This window comes from Bubalus kerabau, chromosome 4 (genome assembly GCF_029407905.1).
Source record: "Bubalus kerabau isolate K-KA32 ecotype Philippines breed swamp buffalo chromosome 4, PCC_UOA_SB_1v2, whole genome shotgun sequence".
Lineage (NCBI taxonomy): Eukaryota > Metazoa > Chordata > Mammalia > Artiodactyla > Bovidae > Bubalus > Bubalus kerabau.
In genome coordinates, this window is record NC_073627.1 from 21,443,938 (window position 1) to 21,458,154 (window position 14,217).

At 41.7% G+C, this 14,217-nt stretch overlaps 1 protein-coding gene across 3 annotated transcripts in view; it reads left to right on the forward strand.

The window, feature by feature from the left end:
• Window positions 1-1,397: 1,397 nt before the first annotated feature.
• The window catches only part of EZH1 (enhancer of zeste 1 polycomb repressive complex 2 subunit), a 30,018-nt gene continuing 17,198 nt past the window's right edge, over window positions 1,398-14,217 (forward strand). The window contains exons 1-5 of one of the 3 annotated variants that reach the window (XM_055575817.1): window positions 1,398-1,523; window positions 10,462-10,552; window positions 11,141-11,268; window positions 11,388-11,516; window positions 12,897-13,016. In XM_055575817.1, the coding sequence (XP_055431792.1) occupies window positions 11,152-11,268; window positions 11,388-11,516; window positions 12,897-13,016 (366 nt within the window). In that variant the 5' untranslated portion in view covers window positions 1,398-1,523; window positions 10,462-10,552; window positions 11,141-11,151. Of the gene's footprint in view, window positions 1,524-1,964; window positions 2,608-10,461; window positions 10,553-11,140; window positions 11,269-11,387; window positions 11,517-12,896; window positions 13,017-14,217 lie in introns of those variants that run through there. The other 2 variants (XM_055575818.1, XM_055575815.1) reach the window with 2 other exon arrangements.

Sequence of the window (14,217 nt, forward strand, 5' to 3'; positions counted from 1 at the left end):
GATCCCAAATCCCACAGTTGCATTACACAGCCAAAAGAAAAAAAAGTATGTGGAGACAAATTTAAGGTGATGTTAATTTGTATTTTAAGTTTTAATTTTAACTTTATATTTTGAAATAATTTCAGATTTACAGAAGTGTTACAAGTGGTAGAGAGTTTCCTGTACGCCCTTGAGCCAACTTCCTCAATTGTTGACGAAGTGTGATTGCCCAAACCAGGAATTCAGATCGACAAAATACTATTAACTGATCTACAGATCTTATTCTAATTTCATCAATTATGCCACTGGTGTGCCTTTTTTGGACCAATATCCAATCCAGGATCACACATTACATTTACTTGTCATGTCTCCTCAGTCTCCTCCAATCTGGACAGTTCCTCACGGTTTGTCTTTTTTTTTTTTCTGCCCTGCACCCTCGACCCCCTCCAGCTGAAGCACAGAGTCAACCACTGGACCACCAGGGAAGTCCCAATCTTGATATTTTTGAAGATACTAGCCAGTTATTGTGCAAATTTACCCTTTATTTTGGATTTGTCTGATGCTTCCTCCTGGGTAATTCAGCTTATGCATTTTTTTCAAGTCTACTATGGAACTGATTTTGTGTCCTCATTGAATCATATTGAGAGGTACTTAGGACGGAGGAGCCTAGTGGGCTCCAGTCCATGGGGTCGCTTAGAGTCGGACACGACTGAGCGACTTCACTTTCACTTTTCACTTTCATGCATTGGGAGAAGGAAATGCATTGGAGAAGGTTGCCCACTCCAGTGTTCTTGCCTGGAGAATCCCAGGGACCGCGGAGCCTGATGGGCTGCCGTCATGGGGTCGCACAGAGTTGGACACGACTGAAGCGACTTAGCAGCAGCAGCAGCAGTAGTAAAAATATTATCTCAGCATTAGTGATATTAACTTTGATCATTTGGTTAAGGTGATGTCTGCTAGATTTCTCTCCTGTAACGTTACTTTTTTCTTTGTGTAACTTATAAGTATCTTGTGAGAGGATACTTTGACTCAAGGCAACTAATTTGAATCTAAGTGACTGGGAAAACTATTGACAGAAATAGGGAAGCCCGGTGTAAATAAAGCAAGAATGATAACTTAAGAGCCCTAGACGGGTGTTTGGGGATATTTGTAAATCAAATATCTGTCAAAGATCTGTATGAAGGGGTTGCAGGTTGGTGTGAAAAGCTGAAGTGAGAAGTGGCATGTCACCAGTGTGTGGGGATGATGCAACGCTGGTTGGGTCTTCAAGAGGATAATACTGGCTCCAGGAAGTTTCTCAAGAGCCCTTCCTGTCCCCTGACAGCGCCGCCTTGGAAATCTTCGGGCTCGGGTTGCACCACCTCAGACTCCTGAGTTTGGGGTACTGGCGCCAAACCACAGACCTGCGAAGAAGGAAGCCAGCGGGGCGCGGGCGGCGCAGTGCGCACGCGCCCGGAGGAGGCGCGGGGCGGGGCCGCGGCGCGGGGGTGGGGCCGCGGCGCGCAGGCGTGCTAGCGGTGGGTCCCTGCGGCTCGGGATGGAGGGTGAGTGAGTAAACAAGCCCCGGCCCGCCGGTGGGGCCGGGCCTCCGCACCTCGCCACCGGGGAGCCTGAGGGAGGGAGAGTCGAAGGGGTCGGAGAACTAGGGGGGAGCGGAGGGACACACCAACTGCCTGCCTGGGCGTAGCGGGGCGCCCACTCGCCTTTCCGAGAGCTGGGGGAAAGAGGACAGCTGGCCGAGCGAGCCCCAAGCGAGGACCGCGTCTGCGGCGGGGAGGGCGGTGTGTCCAGGAGGAGGAGCGGCGGGGGCGGGCCCGGGAACGCGAAATCCCGTTGGAGGGCGGGGTGGGCCAGGTGGGCGGGACCCCCGCGCGGGGAGGGCGAGGTGGGCGGTGGCAGCTGCGGGGGCCCAAAGCGAGGTGGACTGCTGGGGACTTGAGGAGGGCCAGACGCGGGGGGTCAGCTTTCGATGGCTTTGGGGGGTGTTGAGGAAGCGGTGGCAGTAAAAACGGGGTGAGGCGAGTGAGGGTCCTAAGGCGCAGAATGGAAAGGGGCGCTCGTTCTCGGGGTCCAGGCGGTGCCGCGTGCCTCCAGGTTCTCACGCTCGGTGCCCCTCTCGCCTCCCCCAAGTCCTGGCCCTGAGTAAGAGGCTTCTCTCCAAATTTGGTCTCGCGCCAATCCCTGCCTACTCCAGAATTCTCTTGGGGATCGAATAATGCAAGGGAAAGAGCCTTGAAGCAAAGGCAAGGTGGTGTATTTGGGACGTGCCTGTTAGGAAATGTGGAGCAAACTTATTTCGGTAAAAAGTTACTACTGAGAAATTGTTTCGCGGGCGGGGAGGGGAAAGGATATGGAAGAGTGTTAGTGCCGCCGGTGGAAATATTGAGAGTGGGCTTTTCATAGGTGAAATACGGGATTATAGCTGGAGTCGCCTAGGTATCGCGATAGTCCAGAGCTAGAGGGATGAGGATGGGGGCTAAGAGCCGAGGTAGCCATGGGTGCGTGTGAAGATGGCCACGACTGTGAGTGTCTCTTCCGCCTTTGCTGCCATGATGCCTGTGAAGAGAAAAATCCCCATCGGGTTCTTTTAAGTTTAAGAAACTTAAAGGAAGTTTCCAGCGTTAGAAGGTGCGAACTTTATCAGAGGTTTCTGTGAGAGCCTGTCTATTTTAAGCCTTGAAATCCCTAGAGCTGGAATGTGTGGCATTGATAAAAGAAGATTACTTAATTGCATAGAAGAAAGTGTGTATGAGGAGATAAAGTACTTTAAACACACACATAAGTGCACACATTTATAATAGAGGCAAAGATCATCTATAAACATGTAGTAATACTATGATTGTCATGCTGAGCGTGTGTATTACCGACAACGGGAATTAATTCTCCCAGGGGAGAAATGTTGGCTTGTTTTATTCACTGATGCACTTTGAATGCTAAAACAGTGCCAGGCACACAGTAGGTGAGCAATACATCTTTTTAAAAATTAGTTATCTGTTTCTTTCTGGCTGCATCGCATCTTAGCTGCAGCACTCCTTCGTTGCCTCCACTCCTGCCAGCATGTGGGATCTTAGTTCCCTTACCAGGGATGAAACCTGCACCCTCTTCCCTGGAAGATGAATTCCTAACCACTGAACCTCCAGGGAAGTCCCCTCAATACATGTTTGTGGAATAAAGAAATAGTGGGAAGATCCTTGGGACTGGAAGTTGGAAGATCTGGATCCAGTTAGTGGAAGAACTGACAGACTACTCATAGGCCAGTCATGGAATTGGATGCCAAGGTAGTTTTAAAACTTCCTGAAGTGGAAGTGCTGTGACTTTAGTTCTCTTTGAAACAGCACTAGAAGAAGGAGCCTAGGGTTAAAAGTGAAATTTTATGCCCAAGAAGACTTTTGTGAGGAAATGTAGTTAGACTTGTTTCTCTTATACTTGCCTTTGAATTAGCATGCCTTTAAAAAGCTATTTAAAATATTATATTTAGCTTTTTAATTCTTGAGATCTGAAATCTGGCCTTCTTAGTTCTCTAGGTAACAGTTCCCACCCTTGGTTTGTGCCTTATGTGAAACAGGTAACAGTTTATTTCACTAAGTTTATCTTTTTCATGTGTATACTCAAGTTTAAAAACTTTTTAAACAATGTATACATTGTTGGACTTGCCTGGGGGTCCAGTGGCTAAGACTGCACTCCCAGTGCTACGGCCTTTTGATCCCTGGTCAGGGAACTAGATTCCACCTGCTGTAACTAAAGATCCTGTATGCTCCAGCTAAGACCTGGCAGAGCCAAGTAAGTAAATATATATATATATATTTAAGTTTATGCTTTGTTAATTAGCTATTTGCCAAAAAAGATTTGAGGCAAGTGTTTTAGCCACTTTGGCCATCTGATGCGAAGAGCTGACTCATTGGAAAAGACCCTGATACTGGGAAAGATTGAAGGCAGGAGGAGAAGGGGACGACAGAGGCTGAGATGGTTGGATGGTGTCGCTGACTCAATGGACATGAGTTTCAGCAAGCTCCGGGAGTTGTGATGGACAGGGAACCCTGGCCTGCTGCAGTCCATGGGGTCGCAAAGAATCGGACATGACTGAGCAACTGAACTGAACTGAAAAACACTTCACATTTCTACATCAGACAGTTAAACTGCAGAGAAAAAAGAAAAAAAACAAGGCAGAGGGTCTGAATAGGTATTCTTCCAAAAAAGACACACTGATCACCAACAGGCACATGAAAAGCTACTCATCATCACTAATCAACAGGGAAATGCAAATGAAAACCACAATAAGATATCACTTCACACCTGTTGAAATGGCTGTTATTAAAAAAGACAAGAGATAACAAATGCTGGTGAGGATGTGAAGAAAAGGGAACCTTGCTGCACAGTTGGTGGGAATGTGAATTGGTACAGCCACTATGGAAAACAGTGGAGATTCCTTAAAAAATTTTAAAAACTGCCATACAATCCATCAAGTCCACTTCTGGGTATTTAGCTGAAGAAAATGAAAACTGTAATTCAAAAAGATGTATGCACCCCAATATTCAAAGCAGCATTATTTATAATACCCAAGATATAGAAACAACCTAAGTGCCCATCAACAGATGAATGAATAAAAATGTGACACGCACAAAAAATTTTGCAACTTAACAACAACGTGGATAGACCTGGAGGATATTATGCTTCTTGAAATAAGTCAGACAGTAGAAGATGAATACTGTTTGTTTTCTTTTATATGTGGAATCTAAAAGATAAAAGAACAAATTTAAAAATGGAAATATGTAGAGAAGGGTGAAGAGAATTAGATTAGGATTGAGGGAGAGGGTTTTAAGAGGAAAAATTGCTTTTAGAGAATACCTCCATTCCAGAAAACGCCTAGTTTTGCTTGTTTTTAATTTGACCAAACTGTGTATTGAGCTCTTACTCAACATCTTTAGTCCAGCTGTCTTATCATTTGGGATTTCATCACTCCAGACCTTTGAAGTCAAGAGTTTCTTAATGAGGTAGAGTTTAGTGCCTCTGATGTGTTATGTTCTCAGACATACTTGCCCTAATATTTTGATTCAGAATGGAATAACTGAAAAGTCTTGTTTTATTAATGATAATGAGCAGTCTACATACTTTTTTTTTTCCCTAGCCAAGCTTCAAGGCTTATGGGATTTTAGTTCCCTAACTAGGGATCGAACCCAGGTTCTCAGCCATGAGAGCATGGAGTCCCGACCCCTGGCCTACCAGGGAATTCCCATTAGACAGAAAACATTAAGCCTTGTGCTCCTGTAATTCAGAACCAGTCACGGTAGAGCTGTAGCCTGTTAGGAGTTTCCTTTAACTCGTCTGAATCAGTGTTGTACATGCTAAGAGCCAGCGTTTTCCTTGGGTCTCATAAAAGCTAATTCTGCTTTGATTTTTGTCACTGTTGTCTCAAATACACACAACCTGATTCTCTTAATAAAGGAACACTAGAAAGTGTTAATGCTATAATTTTATTTTAAATTAAGAATTCAGGGTCACAACTTCTTGTTAGTGACTTTTTTTCTATATGTACAGTGCCCAGAAGTTCAGTGAGTTTTCATAAAAGTACATAGTTAGGCCTTCCCTGGTGGTTCAAGATTATCTGCCTGCCAGTGCAGGGGACACGGGTTCAATCCCTGCTCTAGGAAGATCCCACATTCTGCATGGCAACTAAGCCTGTGCACCACAACTACTGAGCCAGCACTCTAGAGCCGGTACTCTGCAGGAGAAGCCACCACAATAAGAAGCCCGAGCACCACAACTAGAGAGTAGACCCTGCTCTCCACAGCTAGAGAAGCCACATGACCCAGAAGGTCCAGCACAGCCAAAAACAAATACGTCTTTTTTAAAACTGCACTAAAAAAAAGTTCATAGTCATATAACCATCACCACAGCCAAGGTATTTTTATCACCTCAAAAATGTCCCTTATGCTTCTTTCCATGTAATTCCTTTCTAGAATCATTCTAGTCATATAAGTGGAGTCATAAAGTATACAATTTTTGTGTCTGACTCCTTTCACATAACATAAGGCTTTTGCAATATATAGGAACTGTTTGCAATACATCTGCATATATAGGAACTGTCCATTCCTTATTATTGGAGAGTAGTATTCCATTGTATGTATACACTGTACTTTGTATACATTCACTGATCCATAGATATTTGTATTGTTTCCACGTTGTGGCTATTATGAATAAAGATGCTTTGCACATTTGTGTACAGGTCTTTATGGGGACATATATTTTCATTTCTCTCTGATAAATAATTAGAAATTGTAGGCCAGGTTGTGTAGTAAGTACACATTAACTTTTTTAAAAAGGGGACTTCCCTGGCAGTCCAGTGGTTAAGACTCCATGCTTCCAATGCAAGTCATCCCCTGGTCAGGGAACTAAGATCCCACATGTGCTATGACATGGCCAAAAAACGAAAAAAAAGGAAATGGGCTTCTCTGGTGGCTCAGTGGTAAAGAAAACGCCTGCCAGTGCAGGAGACATGGGTTTGATTCCTGCTCTGAAAAGAAGCTACACGCCAAGGAGCAGCTAAGCCTGTGCACCACAACTACTGAACCTGTGCTCTAGAGCTGGGGAGCCACAACCCGTGTAGCCTAAGTGCCCTAGAGCCTGTGCTCTGCAGCAAGAGAAGTCACTGCAACGAGAAGCCTGAACACTGCATCTAGAGTAGCCCTCGATCAGTGCAACTGGAGAAAAGTCCACACAGCAATGAAGACCTAGATCAGCCAAATAAATAATTTTTAAAAAGGAAAAACAACAACTGGCAAACTTTTCCAAAGTGGTTGTACCATATTGCATTGGCATCAGCAATACATGAGGATTCCAGCTGCTTCACATCTTCACCACTGTTATTATAAATCTTTTTAATACTAGCCATTTTGTGGTTGTATAATAAGTTATGTCACTGTGGTTTTAATTTGAATTTCCCTGATAACTAATGATTATTGTTTAGTTGCGCAGTCATGTCCAGCTCTTTGTGGACCCCATGGACTGGGGTATGTAGCCTGCCAGGCTCCTCTGTCCACAGGAATTCCCAGGCAAGAATACTGGAGTGAGTTGTCATTTCCTTCTCCAGGGTATCTTCCTGACCCAAGGATGGAACCTGAGTCTCCTGCATTGGCAGGTTGATTCTTTAGTGCCTGAGCCACCAGGGAAGCCCAGTGACTAATGATAGCATCTTTCTGTGGCTTATTTGTCATTTCTATATCTTTTTTGGTGGAGTATCTGTTCAAAGTTTTGGCGTACTTTTTATTTGGTGTCTATCTTATTATCGAATTGTAGGCGTTATTCATATAAAGACTTATTTTTAAACTTCTTGACCATGATAGCATATGTTTTGGAGTTTATTTTCAATGTATAGGTGAACGTAATGAAAAGCTCTTAGCTTAGTACTTAACTGGAATCTGAATAGTGTTTTGCATATGTAAGTAATTAAATAACAGATACAGTAAAATTTAAAATATTTTTTTGTGTGGCACTTCTTTTGCCTAAGATGAATAAACCCATTTCTCCTAATCTGTTCTAGTGAATGCTGAGTTTTTTGTTTGCTTGCTTTTTTTTATTTTAATCTTTGAAGTGATAGTTGTTAGTGTTCGAGTGCTATGAGAACCCATCTTATGGCTGTGTTTCAGTTGTTTATTTTAATCATACCTATCTGTTCCAAACAGTATGTCTCATCTTCCTCATATACTTTGTGGGGACTAACTGCCAAGTAAACTTTAGAGATACTGAAAACCTGTTAAAAAGCCAAGCAAAATAAATACTGGCTCATGATCACATGAGATTCAAATGTCACTTTAATTGTAAAAGAAGGAAGGGTGGCTTATTTTATGTTATGATTGGATAAAACCCAATGATATGTTTGTGTATATGTGTGTACTACTCTGGCCAAATAAAGCACCTGAGTAAAATTAGAAATAGTGCCATTGATCATTAGACTATTCTGGTGTGCTTGCTATCATCTCTTTTGACAGACTATAGATCACATTTCAGCTGTAATTCCTTTTTTGTATATGTAGAATTTAATTAATTAATTAATTTATCTTTGGCTGTGCTGTGTCTTCGTTGTTGCCTGGGCTGCTCTCTAGCTCTGATACACAGGCTTCTCCTTGCTGTGGTTTCTCTTGTGGATCACAGGCTCTACAGTGAGCGTGGACTCAGTAGTTGCAGCTCCCAGGCTCTAGAGCACAGGCTCAATAGTTGTGGCACTTGGGCTTACCTGTTGTTTGGGATGTGGGATCTTCCCGGATCAGGGATCGAACCTATGTCTCCTGCATTGGTAGGCAAATTCTTTACCACTGAACCACCAGGGAAGCCCTGTAACTTCCTTTTTTTATTTTCTCAATAAAAATATTGATGTTTTCCTGTGGCTGTCTCCTCCAAGAAATCTACAACACACATACATACTAGCAGCTGTGGATTCTTTTCCATTACTTGGTCTCCATTTTTACCTCATTTTTGTATGCTTGTTTTTTTGTTTTTTTTTAAATCCAGCTGTGAGGCTTTCGGGATCTTTGTTCTGAGAATTGAATCTCAGACCCTTGGCAGTCAAAGGGTTTTAACAACTGGACTGCAAGGGAACTCCTAGTCTCCAGCTTTAAATGGATGGAACAACCTGCCTTAAGCTTATTGTTTCAAAAGGAAATGAGTTCCAAAAGCAATGGGAGAGGGATTGCAGTTCAGAATAAATTTTGGGGTCATTTGGGTCTCGAAAAGGGTAACCTAAGGTTTCTTAGGGAGGCAGTTTTATCCTAGATTTGAACCATTTTTTCATCTCCTGGAGCAAATTATTATTAAGCTTGTTCGGGGCAGAAATTAGATGGGCAGCTACTTAATATTACATGTGAGCGGGGTGTATGTTATTAAATAGTTTCTTAATTCTAAGAAAGAGTCCCTCTTTTGGCCCCCATTTCATAGAGGAATGAAACATACTTAAAAGATATAAGAGAAAGAGAGATGCTGTAATTTATAGGAAATAAATTCAGAATTGCTTAAGTTTTTTTTTTTTAATAACCCAACACCTTAGCTTCTGGGATTCCAGTTCTTAGATTATGGTGGTGTTTCATTCCCTTCCCCCAGAGAGATAATATTTAACTCACAGAGAACTGCTTTTAAGAGCTTGACTCAGTTGATTACAAGTGATTAGGAGTGAACACAGTGAGTCTGTCTGTTTCTTTGCTATTCTGTCTTTCCTTTTTTTTAAAAAAATTATTTATTTTTTATTTTTGGCTGTACTGGGTGTTCACTGATGTACAAGGGCTTTCTCTAGCTGTGGTGCACGGGCTTCTTACTGTAGTGACTTCTCTTGTTTTGGGGCCCAGGTTCAGAAGTTGTGGCACATGGGCTTAGTTGCCACACGTCATGTGGAATATTCTGGGCCAGGGATTGAGCCCATGTTCCCTGCATTGGCAGGCAGGTTCTTAACCACTGGATCACCAGGGAAGTCCTGTCCTTCCTTGATGTATCCTCTGAGTTTATTATAGCATTACACCCATCCATTTGATTCTTCAAATGAAACATTCCCATATAGTCCTCTTAAAGTCCAGTTGAATGAGGTATTATAGTAATGATCTAATCAATGGCATATGTGTGACCTTGGGTTGAATTTTTCTGTTTTCTTGTCTGTGCTATTATTTCTTATGGGTGAAAACAGGTAATTTTCACATGCTTCTAAACTTTAGTTTCTATTTCAAATTTTGACTCTTCATAGCTCCTTCTAGGGGCTTCCCTAGTAGCTCAGCTGGTGAAGAATATGCCTGCAATGCAGAAGACCCCGGTTTGATTCCTGAGTCGGCAAGATCTTCTGAAGAAGGATAGGCTACCCACTCCAGTATTCTTGGGCTTCCCTCGTAGCTCAGCTAGTAACAAATCTACCTGCAATGTGGGAGACCTGGGTTCAATTCCTGGGTTGGGAAGATCCCCTGGAGAAGGGAATGACTACCCACTCCAGTATTCTAGTATTCTGGCCTGGAGGATTCCATGGACTGTGTAGTCATGGGGTCCCAAAGAGTTGGACACGACTGAACAACTTTCATTTATAGCTCCTCATAATGTTTTTAGAAATTTAGTATGTTAGGCGAAATAATAGAATTAGTTCTCCAGGAAACCTAAGTAGCTGATATAGAATAAAAATCTTGTAGATTTTATTGAATTTTTACATATACTTAGTATTTGTTCTTTCTCTAAAGTAATTGATGGGCCTGGTGGCTGAGCCTACAAATTGGTGCAGAAAAGCAGAAAAGTGCACTTGGTAATTGTGAGAATATATTTCTATGTATGCCTGGAAAGATAGAATTTAATAAAATAAAGCTCCCTTCTCAAATGGCATCAAGTATTATTAGGATCTGATTTCCATGCAAATACTGTGGTAGCAGAGACTTTAAAGTCTTCATAGTTTTGTGGGGAACATCCTTCTGAGGATCTGACTATGCTCCACTGACTTGAAATGACTGTCTGTTCTCTTTTGAAAAGCTCAACATTTATTTTGCCTTTGTGTCTTGGCATTCCTCTGAAGAACAGAAGCCACTTGTAAAACCCTACCCTTCACCTTGTGTTCTATGAGGTAGGTAGAGCGTGGTCCAATAAGTACTTCTTTAAAACTGAACTTTAATTCAAGCACCTCAAAAAAAACCCCCAGTGATTGGCAATGTTATGTATTTCCATTTGTCATGCCGGTGACTTGGAGATGAGATTATGTTGTCATATTCGACCTTAATTCCTAGACATCTGGTAGATTTAGGCAATTTGGCAGGTATAGTTTTCTTGTGTGGGTGAATCTTTCCATGAAGCTCTTGATATTAACTTGGTTCCTGCTAAACATTTCTCTTAATCAAAGTAGTAAACAGGCTTCCAAATTTGCAAGTAATCCAAGTTTCTAAATATCTGTGAAAGTGAGAGCTAAATTAAAAGCACGTTACCACAGAGGACAGGGGCTAAGCTTTTAGGTAATCAGACCAGGCATTGCTGATATGAAATCTTTTCTTAATTGGAACTTTCCATTGAACTCATAGATTTGTGTTCTTTACACAAATCTTGTTTTTGTGAATAAATGTAATGGGAATGAAAGCATAACTGACCATGTTTATTTGAATTTGAGGAATGTGTCATTTCCAGGAAGTAAAATGCCATTTGTCATCTCTGTCTCTCTTAGATTACAGCAAAATGGATATACAAAATCCCCCGACGTCCAAATGTATCACTTACTGGAAGAGGAAAGTTAAGTCTGAATACATGCGACTTCGGCAGCTTAAACGGCTTCAGGCGAATATGGGTGCAAAGGTAGAAATACTTCACAAGTGAAAGGCTATAATTGACTCAATATGGAGGGGTTGGATTTTTTATTTTTATCTTTTAACTCTTCTCTAAAATCCTAACAAGTTTTTCCTTGGCTCTGCTAGGCTCTCTACGTAGCAAATTTTGCAAAAGTTCAAGAAAAAACCCAGATCCTCAATGAAGAATGGAAGAAGCTTCGTGTCCAACCTGTTCAGTTAATGAAGCCTGTGAGTGGGCATCCTTTTCTCAAAAAGGTACTTCCAATGTCTAAGCTTGGCCTTTCTCTTTTCCTTGGATTTAAGGATTTTTTTTTTTCTTTTCTTTTCTGTATTGCTGGCTTACTAGGCTTCCCTGGTGGCTCAGATGGTAAAGAATCCACCTGCAATGCAGGAGAACTGGGTTCAGTCCCTAGGTTGGGAAGATCCCCTGGAGAAGGAAATGGCAACCCACTCCAGTATTCTTGCCTGGAGAATCTCATGGACGGAGGAGCCTGGTGGGCTACAGTCCACGGGGTTGCAAAGAGTCGGACATGACTGAGCAACTTCACACACACACACACACACACACAGTATTCTTTGCTGGAGAAAGCCCATGGACAGGGGAGCCTGGTGGCCTGCAGTCCATGGGGTCACATTTATTGTTATTAGAAAATAAAGACAATGGATGCAATTACTGTAGTCATCTTTGAATAACTGGGATGGTGAACCTGTAACTTAAAGAATAACTGTGGAACTTCCTGGTGGTCCAGCCATTAAAACCCTACACTTCCAATGTAAGGGGCACAAGTTCAATCCCTGCTCAGGGAACTAAGATCCTGTATATTCCAGGCTTCAGCCTGAGAATAAATAAATAAAATCAAAAGGACATCAGACTCATTACCAAATTGTATTATTGAAAAAAAAAGAATAACGGCTTTGCCTTTTGTTCTTTTCGGCTAATGAGTTTAATCATGAGTTTTACCTAGAAAAATAAGACATTTGCTGTCTACTTTCCTGGGCTCTGTATACAAGCTTCAAAGCAACCTCTTTTGTGGCTTTTTTGGTACCTCAGCTATTTTGAAGTTGGAAAAGGAATGCTGTGGGTAAATGACCAATATGGTCAACGGGACATCCTTTTTGTAAACTAAAAAAATCACTCTGTTAGTTTCTTATAGAGATGATGTTTCTAAAATATAAAAAACAGATAGTTTATGAAGGGCACTTTTCTTTCCCAAAGCAGAAGGTGACCATAATCTCTGTACTACTTTGCTTCCCCCTGTACTGTTCCCATCAGCTCTGCAGCTAAGTTGAAGTCCACTGTCTAAAGTTTAGGTCTTCAGGAAAACTTCCTTGTCTTCGTTCTCATCTCCTAGGACACTCAGAGGCTCTTTGCTGTCAGGTACAGCCCAAAGAGATCAACAGTTTTAGATGGAGATAAACAACAGTTGAATATGGGAGGCCAAGGGCAATAGACAGTTCCTGCTTCTCACAGGTTTACAACTGAGGGATTCCTTTTAGGGGCTCGATGTTACAAAACCCTCAGCTTATCCACTTGTAAGAATTAGAAGGCTACCGGGATAATTTTGGAAGGAAACTCCGATTCTCTCTTGGGTTGTGGACCTGCCTTCCCTCTCCATGTCATTGCTTGTATTTCAGTGTACCATAGAGAGCATTTTCCCAGGATTTGCAAGCCAGCACATGTTAATGAGGTCTCTGAACACAGTTGCCTTGGTTCCCATCATGTACTCATGGTCCCCTCTCCAGCAGAACTTCATGGTATGTATTGAAAGTACTATGGTGATTGTTTAAATGGAATGATTTTTTTCTTTTTTTAACATTGAAATGCTTGCACTCCTCTCAGGGTAAAGATTGTCAGAATATACTTAACAAAGCTTGGACATGCAGGGCAGAATGTTTTTGTGATTTACTGACTCTGAAAAACACATATTGTAAGTTGTTCTAACTTGTTAGCTTTTGCATTCTCTGGAGTGTACTTCAGAATTGATGCTGTTTCTTTTTTGAATGAAAGAGATTGGGCAAGAGTCCAGCTTTCCTTTACTACCCTGGTCCAATTTTATAACATTGCGTGCAGTTAAATGTATTCTAAATCAGACACTTCAGGCTTCAGCAGGTTGACAGCTCCCTGCTGATGGAGCAATCCTTTCTTAATCCCCTAAAGGCAAGATGCTGTGAAAGCAACTGAGATAGCAGAGGCACACGTGGATCTCCAGTCCTTTCATCTGGGGCTTTATGCTGACTCCTGCCAGGATTATTTGTGGTTCTGATAATCAGGCCGCTAAATACTGCCATTGCTTATTGTGTCTGGTGACAGATAGCAGTTCTGCTGACTGGAATAGGATATAGGTTTACAGAAGGAAATCATCTCTTAGAAGAAAACTTCAGAGGAACTCGACTTGATAGCTATAGAACTGAAAATGACTGTTTTCTGCTGAACCACAAAACAAAATCCATTCATATTGTTTATTGCCAGAAAATATACATAGCTCATTCTGCAATTGACTTTAGGTTCTCACTGAGGGTGAGTGATATCAGTTGTAATAAGAATTTTTATTATGTTTGTGGGAGGTTAATCTTAGTCTGTATAATAGAATATACAAATATTTTATGGTTGCCAATTTCTGTTTTAATTACTGCAGTTATGTTGTAGTTTATATTCTTGAAAGTCTTCCTTTTCATCTGTCTATGTGATATTTGTACCAATTTCACAATGTTTAGTGGATTAAATGACATAATAGATGGAATCACTATGAGAAAGAAATGTGTTGTCAGGTTTTAGGTGTTGGTGGGAATATTTTTAACATCCAGCTTAACATTTGGTAGTTAATATCCTCAGGTAGTAAAGCTGACTTTTTTTTTCTTCCAAGAGTAGCATGACTCCCATTTGAGGCTTTGTTGCCAAAATGACTGGTCTTTAAAATGTAGTGAGTTTTGTAACCAAAGGCATTTTTAGGAGCTT